The sequence below is a fragment of the Strigops habroptila genome, chromosome 6, assembly GCF_004027225.2.
Source record: "Strigops habroptila isolate Jane chromosome 6, bStrHab1.2.pri, whole genome shotgun sequence".
In the NCBI taxonomy this organism is placed as follows: Eukaryota; Metazoa; Chordata; class Aves; order Psittaciformes; family Psittacidae; genus Strigops; species Strigops habroptila.
Genome location: NC_044282.2, coordinates 19,657,218 through 19,680,955, shown reverse-complemented (window position 1 = coordinate 19,680,955; position 23,738 = coordinate 19,657,218). Strand labels below are relative to the sequence as shown.

General features: G+C 42.5%; 1 protein-coding gene across 9 annotated transcripts in view; it reads left to right on the top strand.

Moving 5' to 3' along the window:
• The first annotated feature begins 4,919 nt into the window (after window positions 1–4,919).
• Window positions 4,920–23,738, top strand: part of GRIK2 (glutamate ionotropic receptor kainate type subunit 2) — a 422,385-nt gene continuing 403,566 nt past the window's right edge. For 6 of the 9 annotated variants that reach the window (XR_003991913.1, XM_030489997.2, XM_030489993.2 and 3 more), the window contains exons 1-2: window positions 4,948–5,087; window positions 10,329–10,729. Coding sequence is in view for 8 of the 9 variants with exons in the window: in XM_030489997.2 (XP_030345857.1) it covers window positions 10,615–10,729 (115 nt within the window). In the remaining variant the exon portion in view is untranslated. Of the gene's footprint in view, window positions 5,088–7,984; window positions 8,007–10,134; window positions 10,730–23,738 lie in introns of those variants that run through there. The other 3 variants (XM_032920016.1, XM_030489994.2, XM_030489995.1) reach the window with 3 other exon arrangements.

Genomic DNA, 23,738 nt, shown 5'->3' with positions numbered 1-23,738 from the left:
TGTGTTTCTTGTACTGGGGATCCCAGAACTGAATACAGTACTATACAGTACTTCAGGTGTGGTCTCACCAGTGCTAAGTGGAGGGGAAAGATCACATCCCTCAACCTGCTGAGAGCACTTCTTCTAATGCAGTGCAAGATACCATCAGTTGTCTTTGCCACAATGGCGCATTGCTGGCTCATGTTCAACTTGGTGTCCACCAGGACACCTAAGTCTTTTTCTGCCAAGCTGTTTCACATTCAGTCAGTTTTCTACCTCACTGTCTGCTCATCCAGCCCATACATCAACAGCTTCTTTATGAGGATCTTATGGGAAACAGTGTTGAAATCCTTACTGAAGCTGAGGTAGGCAATATCCAATGCTCTCCCCTCAACCACCAAGCCAGACAATTTTAAAGGTTTATCAAGCTGGTCAAACTTGACTTTCCCTTGGTGAATACATACTGACAACTCATAATGATTTTCTTATCCTTTGTGTGTCTGGAAATGGTTTTTAGGGTTAGCTGCTCCATTACCTTTCCAGGAATTGGGGTGGGGCTGACTGTACAGAAGCTCCATGTGTCCTCCTTCTTGCCCTTCTTGAAGATAGGAGTGACATTTAGCTTCCTGCATAATATTTCTTTAGATGTTCAGAAGATGGTTTTAGAGAGAGGAATAAACACACCTCCATGTCCACTGCAGGTAAGAGGAAGAGTGATGAGTGTCAATTGCTATAAATCTGTATAAGGCAAATATCAGAATCTTTTATAACAATAAGGACTGCTAAGCCTTGAAAGCCTGCATGGGAAGACTGCAAAATATGGCAATCCATTGGATAATATTGTGCACTATATTGTGGCTGGCATAAATAAAATAAAATAAAATAAAATAAAATAAAATAAAATAAAATGTCCAAGCCATGCTTCTATAGTTAAAGTTATTCAGACTCAGGGAAAGTTTTTACTGTTTTTGGCTCTTAGCAGTATTGTTATATTTTAGGCCTCTTAGTAATTTAATAGAGTTTAGAGTATCTTTGAAACATAAAGTTAGTCAACACGTAAGTCTTGGATTAGTCCAGGTTGTTCTAACATGAGATATTAATTCTAGAGTTATTCGATGTCATCTGGAATGGCTCTAGACATTCTTGCTTAGGACCTATCAGTGAAAGTCATTAGATGATCCCATCTTGCCAGACAGTAATGAGAGAGAAGAAAACTGTAAGATGTGCAGATCGATGAATGCTATGAGAAACCTTGTGCCTGCAGTGTTACATAGGCAAGTACTTTTAAAATTAATAGTAACACTCAATGGGTACAAATCCCTCATGAATTAAATTTCAATTTTTTGATCCATCAAACCGACATAGTGATGTAACCTATGGCTAGTTGTCTCCCTCAAGTGGACAACACAAGAACAGATTTTTATTTTTTCTAGACAGAGTTTTGGTTTTTTTTTTTTTTGTTTTTTTTTTTGTTCCGTCCTTCTTTGACTCTTTCTTCTGTTTGAAGGGATAAGATTTGATACATGGAGCCAGTCTGACCAGGAATATGACTATACAAGATCATCATTAAAAGCTGCAACCAGCTGTGAAGAGCCAAAACTTGGGAGGATTTTCTATGGCCAAAAAGGCCAAGGCAGGAAGAGCAAAATATTCAGTTGTCTGTAATCTGAAACTCAAAAAATTTGCTTCAGTGTTTTCTGTGGCAGGGCACAAGCTGTGAATCACTCAGGTTGAACAAGTGCCAATACTCAGTTTTAGGTCATTAATTTGGACAGAATTTGCTCAGAGCTGTTAAGCTTCAGTGTTCAGAATCCCTAGGAGATTATTTTGGTTGGTTTGGAGTCTTTGTAGATCTGGCATTTAAGAAAAAAAAAAAAAAATCCAGGGAAACTTTTGAAAGGTCTTAAATTCTGTCAGTGTTTACATTATCATAGCTGACCCAAACTGAAAGATAAAGCAGGAAAGAAAAAAGTATTAAATATTCAGATGTACTGAGTCCTAGGGATAAAATTCTGTGGAAAAAGAATTTATCTGCCATCCTTAGGAAATTTAATTTGAGTAATCTTAAAGGAATTAGACTACAAGTGTCATTACTTCTAACTTTGAGGTGTAAATGCATATAATGGGATGGGAATGTGATAAACCCAGATTATTTCATTCTACATATTTAGAAATAATGCTGGGAAAACCAAGCAAACCCAAATAACATTCTCACAATGATTTCTGCAAATTTGTTTACTTTTTTTTTTCTTTTTTTTTTTTTTCTTTTTTTTGTTAGGGAGAAACTCTTATTGGCACTTACAGAACTTGTTTTAAATAGCTGTGAAAAGATGACATGTATATCCTTATGTGATAAAGTTTTAAATGTCAATAAAAATAATCAACAATAAAAAAGAAGGAAGCAAGGAAATAGGTTGGGGGGGGTTGATTGTGTTTTGGGTTTTGTTTGTTTGGTTTGGGGGGGGGGGAGGGCTGTGTTTTTTCTCTTATAACTGTCCAAGACCTTTTATGACAAATATTCTGGCACACCTTATTTTGAATACTGACAAACTGGGCCTGTGTTTTCCTATACGTTTCTTTCTGGTGGTCGATACTGATAAAATTCAAAGTTCTCACAGTGTAACTGGGAAGAAACATTAGAGTAAACTTTGTCAGTATTGAAATAATGGGGTTTTGCAGTAGTCAAAGCCTGAGAAAAGAGAATTCCAGAATGTCTTTCCATAATGCCACTGACTTGCAGTGTGATCTCAAGGCTTTCTGTTCCAACTTTCCTGCTACAACTTTCTTCATTTGAATAATAAGTCCCTAAATATCCCAAGTGCTACGTGTTGATAACAGAGCTGGTGACACTGAGACCCTCTTACCTGTCTGAGGGAGGACCTGAGTCTGTGTAAACTGTTGTTGGCTAGGGAAAGCATTGAGGCTTCCATGTCTGGACACAAATGTAACCCAGGCAACAAGCGAAAAGACTCTGCATCAATGTAGTTGAGGTGAAATGATTACATGAGGGTATTACACAATCTATCTGCAATATTAGAACCAGTCTGGCGACCGAAATGCCGCATCCCTTTTCTTCCCCTGCCTTCCTTTCTTTCATCTTAGAAAGACACCTTCGGGTCACATATTTTTATGTTTGCCTTGTTCTCTGTTTTCACTCTGGTCAGAAGACTCTGAATAGTAACAGCGCAAATGCAGTCAGCGGTAGAAGAGCGACGGAAGCACCGATCTGCTGCTTGCACAAATGTTTGCCCATCCCACCTCACAAGCTTCCCACCCTTTGCCTGCCCGCAGCGTCAACTGTCCTCGCCTTCCCAGACATCGTGAAGATCAATTACTTGGTCACCCGGGTGGCGATCCCTCTCCCTCCTCTTGGTCGCTTTCCGCCACGTCGTCCCGCTCAGCTGCCCCAGAAGCAGCCGCAGCTCTCGGCGTGGCACCTCCTCCTGGTTCCCTTTGCCTCCCAGGGCGGCGGGAGGCGCTTTGCTCCAGCTGAGCGTTTGTTTTTTTTACAAGAGTTATCTCCATTACAGCTTCAGGCAAATGAACTGACTAATGAATTTTCTGTCGGCCATGGGAGTGCGTTGCAAGTAATTAAGGGATGTGCTGTGGGGCCGATTAAGCTGCAAGTCACAAAGGCCAGAGCCCAAGCCCGGCGAGTCCGCCGCGGTCTGCGCCGCCTGCGCTCGTCTCTACAATGGGATCATTGACTATTTATTTACTTCGCACAACAACTCTGCTGTTTACTTAATTACAGGAGCTTTTCAGTCACCAACCCCCACCCGCCCCAGCCCCATCTCTTCGACGCTCTTCGTCGTTTTCCTCTCTCCCTATCCTCTATCGCTTGGGTAAATGAAGCAGGGCAAAGCCTGAGCATCCTTTAAGGGATGCGGGCAGCGCTCCCCCGGGGATCCGGGAACGCGAATTTTCCGTGAGGGAAAAGCAAGGGAACGGGGATTTTCCTGTCAAACTGCACAGCAGGTCTGCCCGGAGATTAGCCCTTGGGAAGGATGCGGGGTGAAGGGGACACACAAGGGAAATCCTGCTGCGCTTCGGGGCATGTTCTTGCAGCCAAACGGAATCGGGAGAAGGCGAGAAGCAGACACCTGGGGCGCGGAGGGACAAGGGCGGCTGGGCGAGCGAGGGAGGGACTGGCAATTCCGCAAGAAAGGGGGGCCATTTCACACCCCGGCTCATTAGGCAGGCCTTGGCCCTACTGTCAGAGCCTCTCTTCTGCAGCATCGCCGCTTAGCAGCGAGTCGGGAGGGGAGAGGGCAGAGGCGGTCGCGGCTCCCACAGGACGAGCTGGCCCTCCTTGCTCGCACGACATTTCTCCCTCCCACCCCGGACCTCCTTCCAGTCTGAATGGGGTGGGGGAAAAAGTGCCCGAGCTCAGTCCAGGGAAGGAGAGGGGACAGGCGGGCTTCATCTTGAGGAAGGAGTCGAGAGGCACTTTTTTCAGCCCCTCTCTTCCTCTGCCCCCATCAGGTTGTGATAGGGGAGCTCCGCTCTCTCCCGCCGAGCGCCGGTTTGCAAGGCCGCAGGATCCAACATATCCCCACTCCCCCACGTTTACAGAACAGGCTCGGGGGACCCCGATTAGAAGCTCGGTCTTTTAACGCCCTGGAAACTAGCCGCCGAGCGAGCTGGGCCCCTCGGGCGAGGGTCGGGAGGGGGTCGGAGGGTGATCGGGGCGGGAGCGCTTCTGCTTCGCCGCCCGCTCGCGAAGCCCCGCGGCTGCGGTGGCCGGCGGGGAGGGCGGGCGGCGGTGAGGCTTGACGTTGAGGGGAGCCAGGAGCGGCAGCCGTGGGTAAAGCGGCATTCTGCTCCTTTAACGGGCGCTGTGCAGCGCTCCCGACGGGAGGCGGATCTCTCTCCTTCCTTCCTTCCCTCCCTCCATCCCTCTCCCCTCCCTCTCTCCCTCCTTTCTCCCTCCCTCCCTTGATCCCTCCCTCCCTTCCTCCCTCCTTCGCTCGGCCGCCGCTTGCCGCCGCCGTCAGTGGTGCCCGGACTCCAGCTGCACCGCAGCCCGGGCAGTCCCCGGCGTCCTGCCACCGCCCTTCCTTCCCCCGCCTTCCTCTCCCTCCCCGCTTCCCCGCCCGCAGCTCAAGGTAGGAGAATGTCCTGGGGTCTCCGGCTGGCCGCCACGGCCAGGGGGGTTGCATGCAAGTGAGGGGCTTCGGGGGGAGCCGGGGGAGGGAAGCGGAGGGAGGGAACCGCTATAGAGCCGCACACCGCGGTGTTCCTCAGCCAGGTGTCTCCGGGCAAAGGCGGGCACTGAGCTGGCAGACCCAAGCGCTGCTGGGCTGGCCGGCTCCTGCCTCCCGGGTCTGCCCCTCCTGTGGAGCAGGCAAACCTCTCGCCGCCTTCTTCCTCCCTCCGTTGCTCTGCACCGCCGAAGCTGGAGGTGGGGAGCGGCGCCGAGGGGACAAGGCACCGCAGCCCCTGATGCCCCCGCCGGGCTCCTGCCGGAGCTCGGAACTGCCCTCACAGCCGGAGCGCTGCTCCCGGGCCGGGCCCAGGGCGGCCGAGCCGGTAGCCTTGAGGATATGCCCCTCGGTCTCCTGAGGGAGCGGAAGTGAGAAACGGGCTCTAACTTCGCTAGAGTTGTGGGTGGATAACCGTTTCTACTTCCTTGAGGTTTCCTCCTGCCCCTACACCCTCCTCTCCCCGACTCCCCCTTTCCCCTCCAAAGGCGCAGCTAGCCCCTGTTTGGGCTTGTCAGCAATACTGTCATTTATTTCTTAACAAATTCTTTGGTTAAGCATCCATCGCTAACCCAGCCTGGGCGCTGACATTCTCTATGTAAAACAAGAGACATTCCTGCCTACGGAGCGGAGGCATGATTGCAAGACCGGTGTGCGCACTGAAAAGAAATGCATACACTAATGAAACCCCATCTTCAGGTTTTTCGTAGAAACTTTTTGGAGAGTAGAGCATGGAAAACATTAAACATCCTACTTCTCCTCCCCAAATCTTTCACAGCTTCCCCAACCCCAAAGCAGACTGAGGGGATGAAAGGCTGATCTGTAGATGTCATTAATGTTTGTTCTTGCCGCTTAAAACCTGCTAGGAAAGTGCATTGCTGTGATACTCCAAAGTGCCTGAACAAGTAAGCCTATTGCATACTCAGTTTGTTAATTAGAATACACGTCTTTCCACTAGCTAAAAATTAATTACCATCTTAAAATGTCATTAATTATGAGCGCAGCAGAAGCTTGGTTATAAATTTGGACTGACCTAATAACAAACAGAGGAGAACCTATGGTTTTTATAGCTAATGAGAGTGAAGTACAAGTGGACCGCAATGTGTTAATTATAATATCAACATTAATTCGAATACTTTGGCAAACGTTTAAAAAGGGAGGATCGTGTTGCTGCTTTGTCAGCAAAGCTGCAATACTTGTTTCTGAAGATCTGGAAATGTTGATCAGGTGTTGTGGTAAGCTATGGCTCTCCTCACACCAGATTGCAACAACAGGAGGACTGTGGTGGCACGTGAAACAGAAGCGTTTGCTAGGATGTGCTGAAAAATGTCCAAGAAACAAAGCTTTGTGGGCTGTATGTTATACACATAGTAAATTTATATCAGTTGTTATTGGGAGAGGACAAAACAGTAGATTAAGTGTTGTAAAAATCTTATCATCGGTTCTTACTGACACAGCTATGACCTGAAAATGAAAACCACTTCCTTTTTAAAGTAATATGGTAAAACTATACATCTCAGTAGGTGGCAGCTAGCTGGAACTGGATTAACTTTTACTATGATAACAGCACATAAAAATAAGGTCTGAAGGAAAAAGCGCCTGATATAATAAGGTAATCAGAATCACATATCTCTCCTTTCCAAATGAAACTTTATATACATAAGATCACCGTTTATACCTGATACATATCTAAAAATTTAGTGGGCTTTTATTACCCAGAAAAGATTTAAAGGCCTCAGATTGTCTATTCTTCTTTCCTGGTCTATAGCTGGGAAATACTGGTTTTCATATTAGCTTCATTTGATCATGGTCCTTGAATATTAAAGATGTGTTACCACCATATCTATATAGATGACCAAAATGTAAACCAAATCAAAATCTTTATGCAAGGAATTGTAGATTTCCCAGTTGCTGATCACTGAAGTGTGGAGGGCAGTTTCATAAAGACTTTAATCTGAAAAGAACTGTGTAACAGTGGTGACAAGCCCCCAAAACACAAGACCAACTTCTCCAGTAAAATATTTTATTACAGATTTCTGATCTTTGAACTGTATGTCTCACAGGGAAGGAAATATGAAAGGCATTAAAAACCTTTACATGCTTTCATATTGAAATCATTCTCGAGGGTGGACAAAAGTATCTCTTCAAAGGTTACTCTTCCTTTTCCCCCCTCCTCCGATGGGGAAATGAAACTAAAGTCCAATCAACAGAAAAGGAGTCTAGGGTGGTGAAGTCTGCGGCTTTAGTTAATTGTATAGTCTGTAAGTGATCTTCAGTCACCAAATATTTAGTCACCAAATATTTCTAAACATCTGAAGATTCACTTTTTGTTAAGGATTATTTTCTTGAGAAAATAATTCTGGGTTAACTACAATTTTGCTTCAAGGTGGGAGGTAGGCTTTGAAAGAAAGGGAGAGGAATGTTAATACAGAGCAGTAGGTGATGTGCGATTGCAGATAAGGAGCGTGGTACTCCGTCTGAACCCATAGAATGCCATGAAATAGCCAGCTAACATAATCGAGGGTATAATATGTGCCTTTAAGAAAGCCGATAACCGATTTCAATTTCCTTTCCGTACTGTGAAGTGACTGGAAGGGAGGCAGACAGGCGTTTCCACACCTGCAGGGGCCGGCGGCGGAAGTGCGGCGGCGGACGGGGGGCGCTCTCCGCTGTCCTGAAGGGTCAGAGCCTGGCGCTGTCCGCAGTGCTGAGGCCGCAGCCGGCGGCGGGATGAGGGAAGCGAGATGCGGGGGAAGCGAAACTCGGCCTGAGACTTGGGCAAGGCGACCAGGGTTTGCAGTGTGGGCTGCTGCATATTTAATAGTAAGAGGAATTAAGTTGTCTTATGATCCCAGTTATAAATGCCTCAGTGAGTTGGGTGCTCATTGATTTGGGCTTAGATTACAGGTAGCTGTATTATTATTTTTTTTTTTTAAGACACCTTAGAAAATCAGGCTGATAACAGGAGTTACTTTGCCCAAAGTTTATGTCTTGTCTAATGTTCTAAAGCTGACCATGAATATCGTATTTTGAATATTATATTTTTAAAACTCTCACCAAAACTAAATTAGAAAACCAAATCGTTTACACAGGAAGCTACATCTGAGCACTCACAATTTTAGAAGTATCTAAAGATGCCTAATGTCCTTTATTTCAGCAAGACCAGGGGAAAGAGTAGGGAAGCAATGAACCTTCACAGTATCCACGTGTGTCGGTTTTATTTCTCTTTGGACTAAGATAAAATATGAATGACTAGAAAAGAATAAACGAAATACAAAATACAAGAAAAATAATCTCTCTGCATTTTTACCGGGATATATTCTAAGTGTGAACTGAAGGAGTCGCTAGATATCCTTGCTTTTAACACTAGGTGCTCTTTTTAATGTGCTCCAATAGTCAAATCGTCTGATTGAATTCCCTGCTAGACTGCAGAACTAGCCATTCGTGATTCTTATTTTTGACACTGCAGTTATGCCTCCATCTTAAAGAAAAAAAAATATCAATGATGTTTAATAATCCCCTGGCAGAATATACATTTCTTTTCATCAGCGTTTTACAGTGTTGTAAGTAAATGCATGCAGAGGAAATCAGTAAGCCATAATGATAAAAAGTTACTGTGAATTGCTAACACTTTTAGGGATACATAGCACCAATGTTACAGGTTATAACTTAAATGCTGCTGATACTTATTCACATGTCTACAATATACAGATGTTATTTAAGAAGAAACTGCAACTCATCTCTGCCATGCTCTATTTCTGATAGGTTCCACAGTGTTCTCATTAGCTTGGCATTATCTGTATTTCTGTAAAGTCAGGTTTATTCTGTGTTCATCTGCATGTATCTATGGGGGAAGTCTCTCAGTGATAGTTTCTTTAGTAATAAAAGGCAGGGAGAGAGATAAAGGAGACAAAAGATGTCTGTAGGCAGAATGTAGAATAAAATTAATTATTTTTCCTGGTGGGGAATCTAGGAATTATCTTTTAATGTTTGTAATAAAGCTTAAGTGGGTTCAGCAAAAGCTTCACTTAGATCACAAAGTCTGACAGTCCTGGTTCAATGTATTTTAACGGATCAGGTACACAACTGATTGTATTTCCAAGGAAAATCTTAAGTAGTACGCAGAATGAGTTTATCTTCTTTGGAACACCCGGACAAAAGACTAAAGTCTGTGGCTGTATTTGCAGGTACAAACTCAGTATTCCATTACCAAACTGGGAAGTGCTATTGTTCTCACTGAGGACTGCAAAATGACAAACTACTCAGATCTCTCAGTACAGGGAGGAACAGCAATATTTTCATAATACTGGAATGAAAGGAAAGCAGAGTACAAAATAAGAGAGTGGCAGAATAAAATGCAAAACATTAACTAGTTACTGGTTTTTTTAAGCAACATTGCGATTTCAAGCAAGTTGAGTGAAATAGGTCTGTGCATTCAGCAAGGCTGTCCTAGTGTTGCTGATTCCTGTTTACCTTGCAAAAGCAGGCTGGTGCTCTGGAATCACTTGAGTCCGGAGCAAGTTCCTAAGGACAGTCAGTATACAAACCACTGCATTTACCTTATTTCATGCATTAACACGAGTAATAGTGAATATAATTTTTTTCCCCTAAACGTTACTCTGATAACCTGCTTGACTTTATCGTCAGCCTTCTCTTTCATGACTCTAAAGCTAAATGATTTCGACTCAGACAGTCAGCTGTTAAAATGCATGAATTGATTTTTATACAACCGATCCCCTTCTCTCCTATAGCCCAATCACCCACCCCCACCCTCCCCGGCCGCCCCCGCTACAGACCCTTATAGCTATTGTTCAGAACAACTGAAATCCTAATAACAATTAGAAGCATGCAAAGAAAACCGGGCTGGTTTTTTTTTTTTTTTCCTTCGACAAGGCTAGGCGATCAGATCGGTTGCATAATAGAAATTGGGAAGGCTGTCTGGCAGGCAACCTTAAGAAGAGAAGAGCTATCTCAATTTCTCTCACTTAATCTTGGCGTCGCGTCAGAAGCTGTGCAGCAGTGCAGTAGAATGGGAGCACAGCAAAAGCTTTGCCACTGAAACGGCTGGTGCTCACTACGTGGCGATACCTCAGCGATTTCTCGAGCTGGATTACCTATTGATTTTCCTCCTTTCTTGCCTCCCAGGTTTACCCGGCTGGACATTGTGTGTGGATTTCTCAAGGATTCTCCCCCGACTAACAAGGATGTCCCACCATTCCTTGCAGTTGAAGGTTGCTCCTTGGCGCAGTGAATGAAGAACACGAAGGGATTGCTAATGGGTTTGGGAAGCGTAGACTCTCTCCTCTCTCTGTGATCATGCCGTGATCGTGCCTGAGGGCCATCAGTTTACGTATCCTCATTCTCACCCTACCGGGAAACCTGACGGCTTAGAAGGGGGAAGTAAGGCAGCGCGTGTGTGCATAGAAACATCATGAAGATTATTTCCCCTATTCTAACTAATTCAGTCTTCAAATGCACCATTAGACTCCTTCTTTGCTTACTGTGGATTGGATATTCTCAAGGAACCACACATGTATTAAGATTTGGTAAGATATCCCGACACTTTTTTCATCGTGCATTTAAACCTGAGTGTGATTTACGTAGAATTGCCTCGAAAGGGAGTGCTGGGGGAGAGAGCGCTGGGACGTGCCGCCGGAGTCAGGCACCGAAGTCTGTCTTTATTTTGCATCCGGAAGGATGAATTGCTGTGTGTTTTTTCTGTCATTGCAGCTCATTGTAGCCGTAGTAACGGCATGATGAAGATAATTAGAATAACAATAGAGAGAAAAATGACTGGCAAACGCGTTTGCCTAAAGTTCTGCGCAGCTTGCGTGGCTTCCTCGTAATGTGCCTTTTTTGTTCCCATAGTAGTGGAAAGCATGGCTAATACAGTGCTTAATCAGTTAAAAACCTGTCAACTAGTTGTTAAGTTTCGGCCTCTCGTCTCCGGTCCACCCGCGCCGATCCCGCGTGGGAGCGACGCTGGGATTTGAGAGTCTGGGGCTGATTTCCCGCGAAGCTCCTGCCTACCTGCTTGCCACTTACAGTGGCGCTTAGGGTCGGGGAAGAACTGATTTATATTTTGAGCGGTGAAAAAACCTTTGCGATGCGTTTGAAACTCACCACTTTTCTATGCGAGGAAAGTTGTAAGAGTTTCTCCCCCGCGGGAAAAAAAAAAAAAAAATTAAAAAAAAAAAAACCAAACCAAAACAAACCCAAACAAACAAACAAAAAAGCAATATTCATAGATCAGAAGATCTAGGAAAAATCAAGGAGAGTAGAGCGGTTTTGCTATTTAAAGACTATCCTAGCTGGACCATGAAACTTGCCCTAACAGCTCTGCCTGTGGACGCGCGCGAGTGTACGTGTATGTAAGCGAGCAAGCGAGGGAGAGATCTCAGTCGCTCTATCTCTTATAACAGTCTCGCAGTGAGGAAGAACAGGACGGAGATGAAAGTTAACCGCGGGTCCGAGCGGGCTGTGCGGCCGGGGGAAGCCATCCGGAGCGAGCCACAGCGAGAGCTCCGCTCCCGCCTCCGCGACCCCCGGGCATGGCGGGCGGAGCGTCGCGCTCCACGGGGAGCGGCGCATGGAGGGGCTGGCGTGGGGCGGGAGGACCGAAAGGTGCTTCCCCAGACAAGCGGCATCCTTTGTGCCTACCGACAGCTCTGCTGGAGCAGGAAAGAGCGGATCTCCCGCATTTGCGCTGGCCGCGGTAAACTGTAGCAGCCGCCACATCCATTTCTGCAGCGCATTGAAAGCTCTTCTGTTCGCCTGCGAGTAGTGCCTTGGTTTGTATCTTATCGTGTTTAACACACACCCCCCAGCCCCCTCCCCCCCACTTTTATGTGGAGGGTAAGGTGGGTAATGATGAAAAAGTCACCAGGCTGTTACCGATCTCGTGTGTTGAATTCCTGGTAGCACTTCTTTTCTGCTTCCATCTGGTCTAAAGGTGGTGCTTAAGGTACGTTGCTCTTAGCAACCGTCTTCAGGAATGCTGGTTTCTTTGGACATGGCTAAACGGGTCCATATATCATTGCGGGCTTTATTTTGCATTCTGATCCGTAATCATGGCCGTGAAATTAGCTCTAGGGCTGTCTGTAGCTAGCACTGTCCGGCTGTCTTCCCACGAACTGGGGTTCCTAACCGGTGCTGAGGGTCGGGCTCTGTGAACCTGAATTACTTTCAAGGATAGCTGTGTAAACAAACGTCTTCCTGGCCACACCGTCAGAAAGAGGTGGGCTTTTTTCCTTTAGATTAGCATTCTCCCCGAATTGCTAGTCCCGTATACCTACACAGAGAACCCTGAAGAGCAGCGCTTTGGTGATGCTCAGACTGATAAATAACCCATGGCTAAGGAATTGGCGCAGCGGGACCCGGCGACGAGCCCTCAGGTATTTCCCGAGGATTAACGTCCCCACCCGGTGTCCTCCTGGGGACACGCTCGGTTAACGGGTCGTGCTCACTCCATTGCTTGTAGCAGCCAAGTACGAGTCCGTTTCTGAATCACCGCATGCTTTGCCGTGTCTTCCAAAAGAACTGTCTCCAACCCATCTCTGAGCCCTAGAAGCAGGTAGCGAACGGTTGGAGACTTTATTTTCATATGGAGAATGTTAGACGTAAGAGAGCACAAGGAAGACTTTTGCCCTGCTCAGCTGAGCCTGTTGCACATCTCTGGTTTAAGTAGTCTGGAGTTAGCCTAGCCCAGGCCTGGAGTGACTCTGACCGCGAGAGAACTCTTGTTCCTTCCCCAGGGGCTGACATCTCATCCTTTGAATGGGGCACGGCCGGGAGGAGGAAAGGGGCAGGGAGTGAGCTGTGGAAAAGCTTTGGTTATTTCAGAGAGGGGAATTCCCCGCTGCCCCTTCTGGGTTCCCGTGCTATCTGTCCCTTCGGGATGTCCTTGCGACCAGGAGGACGGAATGCCAGTGCCTTCCCGTGGAGTCCTTCCCGAGGAGAAGCGGGAGCTGAGGAGACCCCCTTCAGAAGGCAGCTTGCCAGCCCCGCTCTTCTTCCTCAGCCAGCAGCGCTATGGCAACAGGGGAGAGCTTGAAGCTTGCCAGAGCTCCAGCCCCCTCATTCCTCCTGTGCAAATTATCTACATTCGCATTGTCCTTCCCACGGCTCTGTTCAGTGTTGGGACTAGCCAGCATGTCCTTTCTCTCCCTCTTTCTCACTCTCAAGCTACCTTTTCGCAACTATACAGAAAACTCGAGCAGCCTGGGTTATCTGAAAAATGCGGGAGGTTATTTTTGCCTGTTCCTTACTGAGCAAACATGGGGAGAGGCACAATTCCTTCCCCGGCGGCACTCACTCGGGCATCTGGATCCCCGCCTACTGCTGCTGGAGTAGGGTATTTGGGCAACGTGGAATTTGGGCATCACACCAGGCGCCCTCCACGGGGTGTGAGGCCAAGCTTCCCTCCTTGCCCTTTCTGCAGAGCTTCCCACAAACAAACCCAGAAAAGGCTGCGGATAAAAGGACAGGTCTCATCGTGACAAGGGGGAAAAGCAGCAGGCTAGTATTTGTCTCTCCGCTGTGCTAAGCGTGATGGAAACTTTTTCCTTATCTCTTGGCATCGTACAAAAGCCAGAATACGTCACCACGTGGCAGATCCGTTCCTTTATTGGGGATCACGTTTCATTGCTCCCATGTAAGAACAGATTAGGGACCGCGGCTCCCCACAAACAGCCAGTAGCTCGGCAGATCCACAGCCCAGCCCTGACCAGCCGCCCCATATCCCGGCACCGCTGGGCACGGCGGGCTACCCGGCCGTTGCTTCTGCCTTTACCTCCGTGGGAGCACTCCAGCACTTTAACCTGTAAAGCTGAATTAACAAGTCATTAAGAGCTGTTAATCATCAGTAACTGCTCACCTGTGTCTTGAGAAATTCGCCCCTTCCCTTGCCCAAGGCAGAAAGAGCCCGGGCTGTTTAAAAACCCTTCTTGTTCTTACATGGGGCGTGATCGTTGAAATTAATGTTCGTTGAAATCTGGAGCATTCTGAAACATCCTCCTTTATTTAAATTGCCCGTTTCGGGCCTTGTCTATTCTGCTGTGAGCAATTCATCCTTTCTTCAGCCAAGGTGTGAGGAAGGATCCTTGAAAGTGGTTCGGCCATTGCATTTCTGTATTCTCTCTCAGGTAACTCATTATTAGTGGAAGTGTCGTGAAAGACTTAGGACCTCCACTGCAGGGGGCCCACTGGCCTCAAAAATGTTTCCTCATTTTGTGAGATACTTTGTTTTCCTCAGCACATTCATAAAGAAGGGTGAAGAAAAGCAAAGGCCCATGTCTGTAGTCTCGACTTTTTGTTGCTTCGGAGTTGCCTGACTTCAAGCAGGTGAGAAAGGGAGGTGAATGCTGTGGGTTACAATGAATTAGAATGGAAGGCGAGTGTGTGTCTTCTTCCAGCTTAAAAAGCGAAGAAAACCAAGAGAGAGATGGGAACACTTTTCAAGGAACGAACAGATAGTTTTGAACTCTTACCAGAAATGCTTTCTGCTAATGACTTTCCTTTTTTATCACTAAAAAGAAGAAAAAACCCCAAAACAAACCCGACTGCCCCCCCCAAACTAAACAAAACCAACCACCCCCCCCAACCCTTACAAAGCCTAGCACTTTCCTACTGCTTTCCATATAATAATAGCAAACCAAAGCTATATATGACTATGTAATCTCTGGGATTTAAGAAAAAACAATCTAATTTCTCAAGTCTATCTTGGGAACCTGGAGGGGGGAATTGCTACACACTGGAATTTTCCTCCGTGAATACGTAGCAGAGGTTCCACCTGCCGTGCTTCTTAGCTGAGTTTCTTTGGCTCAACCAAATTGAATTTATCCCCATATGGTGGTTTTTACGAGATCGAGCATGGCAAAACCAGAGAAGAGGACGGTTGATGGTGTCCACTGCAGCTGCCAGTGGCTGTCAAAACACGTGTTTCTGGGGTTTGGCTAACCATTTTCACATAGCAGTCTTTAAATTCAGTAAAATCATGGAAAAGCAGTGAGAGCTAGCTGTGTGCAAAAGAATGTGAGACAAGCTCAAGTGAAAAATACCTGCTGGGTAATCATGTAGAGTTTTCCTAGGCAGGACCTGCATTAGCTCTCCTGGATGTGTACTTTCCTTTGGATTTTGCACTGGTACCCTGTTAGTGGAGGGAGGTAACCTTTCTGCCTGTATTTAAGAGAGAAATGAGAAAATGTGCGTATCTAGCTTTAGTGGGGAAGGCAGCCTGCCTTCAGATCAAGAGTGTGATGAAAATCTGCAAAGCGAACGCTTGTGGCAGCCATGAGAGGTCCGTGGCTTGGTAATTCCAGCATTTATAGCCAGCGAAAATTTTACTGCCAAGGACAAGAAGCTTTCAATATGTGTTAACATCTTCACGGAGGGGAGTTCAAAATCAATGTTATAAGCAACAACAGAAATATTTGAAAGAAAAGTAAGGTTAAGAGCCTCGGGAAGGCAGCAAGGAGGTGCGAAGCATTGTTATTGACTGGTCTAGATTAAACAGCACAGAGGAAGATTTCAATTTGATAACGTCACAGCCTTCCTGTTTTTCTTTGCTGCTTCTGCTGACAATTTTGTAAGGTAATTAAATTGGCTGATTGAAGTCACAGTGGTCATGAGGCGATAAAGACCGTTTGGATTTAATGGAATTTAGAAACAACGGTGCGCTGCACACAACTCTTACAGAACAAGAATTTTAATGACTCATTCAGGGTGCTGACTACATAGAATGTCCTGGACGAGTTTAATTGAAAGGGCAAAGCAGATTAGCTGTATACAGCTTTTATTGCACTAGATAGGGGAATTAGAATTATCCTTTTAAAAGACTCATTATTGCATTATCAAGATTTAATGTAGGTTAAGAAAGCTTTAATCCATGTGGGCTTTCTGGAATATCCTCACATCCTTTCACCCAGTGTTTGGAACACCACTAGCCTTGTAAAATGATTTTCATAAAATTGTCTGATAGATTGGATGCTGAGGAGTACAACTCGCTTCTTACTGCTCCTTGTCTTTTGAAGTGATGCAAAGTTCGAATAATACCTCCCATTTACACATGGTTGTTGAAGGAAATAGTTTCTGTCAGTGCAGAGAAGAAACCAGAAAAGAAAATAGACTTTTGTAAACTCAAATAGTAGAGTGTTTTTATTTTTTTCTATATACATAATTATTATTTTACACAAGAGAAAATCCCCTTGATAGAAAATACCCAACCAAACAAAAAAACCTAACAGAAAACCAACCAACCAAACACACCCAAATATGTTGTAGTCACTGCAAATGATAGCAGGTCTTTTTCCTCTACTTAAATATATTTACCTTGTCAGTTTCTGAGTTTTAACCTTCATCCTCTTTAATTTCTTTCAGAGGAACAATTTTTAGAGGTTCTGTCAATAATACAAAAGAGAAACTAGAAGGTACCTTATTTCCATACTCCTCGATCTGCAAGGCAAATTAATGTTTCCCGAATAAGCTTCTTATAATGTTATGCTGTAATGCATATTGGAAGATTAGATTAAGCAATATGATAACATAATGTCATTATGCTGTCACATCTGAATTGGAATATGGAGAATCAAAGACCATTGTCATATTAATACTTACAATTTTGTGCCACCTCCTTCCCAGCCTTCCCCCCTGAGTATTTTGGCTCCTTTATCATAAAGTAATAATTGTCTTACATTTGTATAGTGCCTTCGATTTAAACAACCAATGCTTTCAGTGCTGCAGAGTACAGAACAAACATGTAATGATCATTATTCCGATTACTGGAGCTCAGCCAGCTCCTGGATAAATTAAATGGTATTGTAGTACTATGTAGAACACTAAACAGATGCCCCCCAAACATATTCTTAATTTCATTAAAGAGCAGTTCTTAACAAATTAAAGCTAAAAAGCTATTTTTTATTTGGGCAAAAATTAGAAGTGACCTATAGGTGCAGGGCTCAAGACTGCTCTTTTTCTATTTCCTGCAAAGATACACTTGGATCGAAATCTGGAGTGATCTGGATCAGCCTGGATTCAGATTTCCTTGAAAATTATTCTTGTGCAGTCTTTCCAAAATGCTATTGAAATACAGTAACTCATCTAGGAATGTGTTCGGTGTCTTTGTTTGATGTATCTTTCAAATGAAACACTTCATAAATATATTGTCTAAAAATGTGTGTTTCCATTTCTATGTGTTTCTGTCTGGGGCATAGGAAAACAGGTTACTTGCTAGTATTGTAACTGGTGTCTACAGTAGGGCTAGTTTAAAGCATAGCTACACTTGGCAGTCCTTACATAACAATATTTTTCCTTAGACAACAGTGTTTTGTTAGGAAGCATCAGAAGGTTAATTCATATATTAGTCTTATAGAATTTCATCTTCGTATTTGTGGAAATACATTGATTCACATGAACTGAATGTCTATTTTCTTGTATCTGTATTTCCCTTCCCAAACTCTTTAAACACTCCTCAAGAAAATGGTGACCAGGATCTGGAAGTCAGTTGAACTAGGAATATTGAAAATGTCTGTCAATATTTCAGCATGAATTCTCTGCATTGTTAGAGTCACTATTTCTTATATTAGACTCAGTAACACTCTGACAGAAAAACAGTCCAGGGAGAGCTTACAATGCTGCCAGAAACTGTTGTTCAGGAGACTTTGCAAGTTTTTTAATTCAATGTATAATGGCTTTTTTCCTCTTCTTTCCTTCTATCTTAATAATTTTCTGTGTGTCTCTGATGTTTCCTAATTATATAAACACTCTATCTAATTTCAATGTGTGTAGCTAAACCTTAAAGTACTAAATGATCCATACTGTATTTTCACAGATGAATGGAAAAAATAATGTTGCCTTGTGGGTAGGCAAAATAATTTTTGAAAGAACAATGCCTCTTTGAAAAAAAAAAAACCCCAAACAATAAACCACCATCTTTTGCACCTTGGATCATTTTATCCCTTCCCTCACTTCCTCTTTTTCTTTTTTAGTAGCTGAAATGGAAAATGATTACTTACCTATCTATCCAAAAGAGGAATGTATGTTTGAATGTTATTTTTCTGGTCCTTTTTGGGAAGTCTTTGCTTTCCTAACTTTCTGGGAAACTACATGAGAAATTTAAAACACTCGAATGGCCTCATTTCTGTCTAAAATCTGTACTTCTAGTCCAAGCCAAACCTTAGGCCTCCTCTGCAGTGTTTGGAGACTGAAGGAGGTAGGAGATTTAGGCAAGGTTGGCTTGGGCTGGGTAACTTTCACATGGCAATAGTTAGGCTAGATGAACCATGCCTTTCATGACATCAGCCATATGGAAGAAGTGAAAGTGGATTGAGTAGGGATTATTGTCTTCTCCCCAAGCTTTACTGTTTAGATAGGAATTTAAAAGGGGAAGATAAAATATGTTAATGGATCAACAGTTTGTTCCTGATATTAAAATAGAAAAAAAAAAAAAAAAGCTGAAACAGAAGCTGCTCACTTGCTCTGCTAGCAAATAAGTGGTCCTTGTTATCACAACAGGTAATCATAATTAGCTCTGTAAATAAGGACTTGCTTTTGAACATATGTATTTAACTAATTAGTTACTTTATGGAAGCTTATTGAGTAAAGTTTTTCAAGCTTGCTTCAAAAGGTGCAGAACTGCTTTATCTTTGGAAGTGTCCTGGGTTCAGTGTCGGGGAGCGGGGGGAGGAAGAAGTGGGAGAGTGAGTGAGCGGCTGTGTGGTTCTGAGTTACCAGCTGGGCTTAAACCACGACAGGAAGAGAGTACCATCTTCACATTTAGGTCTGTCTGTATCTCCAGTAAAATGTTTCAAGTGTCATATTTTTCTGAATGTAAAAATAGCTATTACTTTAAAATGGTTTTTGTCATAAGGTAACTGATACTGAATTTAAAGCACTTTTATTAAAGTGGTCCTTCATGTGCATATACACACTTAGGTAAGAATCTGGGTAAATTTATTAAGGTTTATTTTATACTTGAACTTGCCATCCATTTGGGCTTTTGTTCTCCAGGAAGGAGCTAAATGTATACCAGCTATTTCAGTCAGCTCAGGAGCTAAACATATATCAGCTGTATCAATCAGCTAATGTTTATGCTGTTATATAAAACTTGCACAATTAGGACATGGTTTGCCAACCAGTCTCTAGTAAAAATAATTATGCTAGTAAGCATGAAACATTTACAAGGAAATCTGAATCTCAGAGCTCACAGTCAATTTATAACTTTCACTTTTTTTTTTTTTAAGCATGTAAGCAAAGATTTTTAAGTCCTGCCTCAACATTTCACATTGTAAAACCTTGAAGAAAGTGGTTGTTTTACTTGGAAGCCAGTTAAATCTTCTATTCCTACCTATATTTTCAGAGTTAGTGCTTGATCATCAGTCCATATCAACTCCCTCGATTGTCAGAGAAATAGAGACCTTGATAGTTTAATGCTAAGTTGATTTATGTCAGTGTTTTTTTTTTTATTTTTACACCACAGATGATATGAAATCTGTACTTCGTAAAGTTTCTTATATGCAGTTGTTCACAACTATAACTTAAGGATTGTAAATATAACTCATATTTACAACTATAATTTATGGATGAAATATTGAAATAAGAAAAATTGTAGCACCCTTTAGATCTGATCCTCCTCTAACTTTCTGTTGGTGGCTTATGTTGGTACAAAATAAGAATCAGAGCTGTGAATTGGAGGACACTTTAGAAAAAGAATCTTAGAATTATAAAATCATGGAATGGTTAGGGTTGGAAAGGACCTTAAGATCATCTAGTTCCAACTCCCCCTGCCATGGGCAGGGACACCTCACACTAGACCAGGTAGACCAAGGCCCTGTCCAACTTGGCTTCAAACACTGCCAGAGATGGAACATTCACATCTTCCTTGATCAACCTGTTCCAGTGCCTCACCACTGTCACAGTAAAGAATTTCTTCGTTATATCTAATCTAAATCTCCCCTTTTCGAGTTTGAACCCTTATCCTATCGCTACAGTCCCTGATGAAGAGTCCCTCTCCAGCAACCTTGTAGGCTCCCTTCAGATATTGGAAGGCTGCTATGAGGTCTCCATGCAGCCTTCTCTTCTCCAGGCTGAACAGCCCCAATTTTCTTAGCCTGTCTTTGTATGGGAGATGCTCTAGCCCCTTTATCATCCGCACGGCCCTCCTCTGGTTGTAGACCTTTCTAATGCTAAAACTAAGTAATTATGTTAATGCCTATGAAAATCTGTCTGTTTGTCCTAGGTATAGTCATTGCCTGGATGAGTTGTTGATAGACCATTCCTCCTAACATGTATGATTAGGTCCATAGTGACGCTGAATGAGACCGCTCTTCCAGTCAAGAGAGTGCTCTTGATGGAGAACACGGCTCTTCCAGTCAAGCCATCTGTGCTGGTTTACACAATAAACCAGCTAAGGAGCTCGTTCTAGAATCTGTCTTTCTTTGATACTTTTTTCCCCCTAATTATCTTTTAAAATTGCACTATAGTTTTTTTACACTTAAATTTGTCATTCAATTATTGATGTTAACAATATCTAGCAGTGTACTGTAAAAAAAAATCCAACATGACAAAATAATTTCAATTTTTTTTTTTTTTTTTACTTAGAATATACTCCTTGGTTAAAGATACTGCTGTTCAGTAGAAGCAATCAGCAAACTTGTTTTGCTGATCAAACACTGCAACATTGTGCTATGTAGAAATATACATAAATAATAGTAAAGAACATGTATATTACATATTTTCCGTAAGTGGAAAGTATTTTCTAAAGCAATAAATTTTGCAATATTTATCCTACAAAGCAGAAAATCTTTAAAAGAAATTCCATGTTACTTATCAAAGAATTAGGTAAAAATTAGGGAAATTAAAATCATACAGGGTACTCAAAATCAGGCGAATTAATTTTCTTTTAAAATGTTTCATCACTATAATTTTAGGGTTTATATTTATTAACAGGAATGTGTATGTTCACATTTTATGCATTTCAGTAACTGAAATTCAGTCAAAAAAATCATACAAAACATTTAAGAAATCATCATCATGCATTTGAGTATTAAAATTCATTATTCTTGCTTCATATTTTACCACTTAACAAGGACCAATATAAGGACTGAGCCTTAGGGAATCTATTTTCTAACACTATTGCTTTTTTGATTGTTACTGTTCAACAGTGTTTACAGTTTTCATGGCTTACCATACTTCCAAATTTTTTTAAAATTCAAATTTAAAAAGGACCCTAAACCATCTATCATTCTTTTAAATGCAGAATTATGAACTGGAAAAATATTTCTATAGTCTTGTTTGGAAAAATCTAGTGTTTCTGGTGTTATACTGCACCTATGTATGCTTCTTTATATGCTTTTCTCTAGTCCATGTAGCAATAAGCTTTTGATATTTCACTTCCTGAAGCTGGTATTTGAAAAGATTACTGTGCAAAATGGAAATGTAAGGCTAGTGACTGGTTGTAACTAATTGGATCACAAATGTGGACGTTTTTCTTTTAAAAGAAGACATATTAAGTACTAAGGGAGTATGTTTTGCTAATTTTTTACAACTATGCTTTTGAATCAGTCCATTTTCAGAACATTGTTTTTTTGTTTGTTTGATTTTGTTTTTCTTTTTGTTTTTGTTGTTTTTTTTTTATTTTTGGCTAACAGTTGCTTGGTGCCCTGAGCTGCTGGCCTATTTTAAACGCTGAACTACTTAAACATTCTCCCAGATAACCCTCACTGCACTAAAAGAAAAAAAAAAAAAAAGAAAAGAAAAAGCTGATAGGCGGTATGGAGGTGGTTTGAGAATAATAATACAGATGAAATAAATACCATCAGTGATGAAGAAATAGTGCAGAGAGAAATTGAGAGGGCTTAATGAAAAAGGGCAAAAAGCATTGTTTACCTACAAAGGCCATATACAGCTGTGCAAATAGTAGGATTTTTGTTTCCAAACATAAAGATGATACTTGGCAAAATGATCTAGTAATACCAAAAAGAAGGTATAGCTTTAGCTTTGTAAACTAAGAATTTGCTCAGTTAAATCCCTTTGCTCATGATTGGATAGCAAGTATAATTTTTACATAAAAACATCTATTTTCTATTACATAAAAAGAATCTTTTCTTGGCCTTGGAGGAAATATACATGGGGTCAGTTCAGGAGAAGTGGTAAGCCCTGTGCCTGCCTCATCTGTAAACAGCTGAGGAAAGAATATGGAAATTTGTGGAAGATACATGTGACTTCCTTTCACTACTGCTATATGTGCTTGTTTGAATGTCCTTGAGAAGGAAAGACTATAAAATATGACCGTTCTTAAGGATTATCTCTTCAGATCTAGGCAGACTCTATCATTCCTGACATTTAATATGCCTGCAGAAACTTACTGTGTGGCTGTGATACAGCTTAGAAAAATGTGTCCAAAAATACATTAAATCAGACTTCCTAATGTTTTTTCAAACCTACCTAAACAACGAAAAATCACATTTAAACATAAAATCAACATTAGCTAGTCACAAAATCTTCAGTATTACCTGTTTGTGATCTTTTGTGTCCAGATATTGCAGAATTCAAATTTAGCTATGCGTTTGTATCCTTTTGTGATCTTTGAAGTTCATTAAACTTTGTGTTTGTTGGAACTTAAGGTAAGGCTATGCCATATTCTCATATAAACAGTGTGGGTTGCTTTTCAGAGCGTTTTTCACTCTTTTCATTCATGGGAAGATGCTTGAGTTGGATAAAACTCTTGTGTCTAGCTGTATTGTGGGCACAAGAGCCCTGTTCACATCGATTTCCTTTACTTTCCTGACTGTCGTCTTCTAGTTTGTAAGGAAGTTGCAACACATGTTTTTTGAAGCTTTCTCCCCTCTCCCCCTGTATCACAGATCATTAAAAAAAAAAAAAAAAAAAATCCTTTCTACTTTGGGGTTGTACTATGTACTTGTTTCTTACTCATCAGAATCCATCTGATAGTTATAAGGACAGAAAATTAAAAGCTGTCATCTGCTCCACTTTGTTTATATACTTACAAAACTAAACAGCAATATTTTCACTAATTCATATTAACAATAGGTTATTGGACTTTTGATAAGTGTCTTTATTAGTTATCTTATTGTTTGGCAGTCATTTCAGACTGACACAGTATCTTTGTGAATTGAACAAAGAAACTGGGCATCAATAGTCTTACAAGAACAGCCCTGTGTGAACGTGTGCACATGCATACATTTTCCTGCTGTCCTGTGGCCCAGATGTGGGGGTTGGGGGAGAAGAAGGAAAAAGAGGGAGTATGTCTCCTTTGCTGAAGTTGTCTTTAACATAAACTAGGAGAATTGCCTGAGGGTGCATCAGGGGTCTTTGATGGGAGGACTCATAAGGACTATCCATCTGCTTCCTGACAAGTAGTGTGAGCCTGGGATAGCAAAGAGCTGTGAAGATTCTGTTCTCACATGGTGTGATCTTCATGAATATTTTCAAAGTGGTCATGAAAACAAAAGATTTTCAAGAAAGACGTTATGAAATTCAGCAAAACCCACACAAAGTCAAACATATTCATGACAGGAAAAAAAGAGAACACTTCAGAAT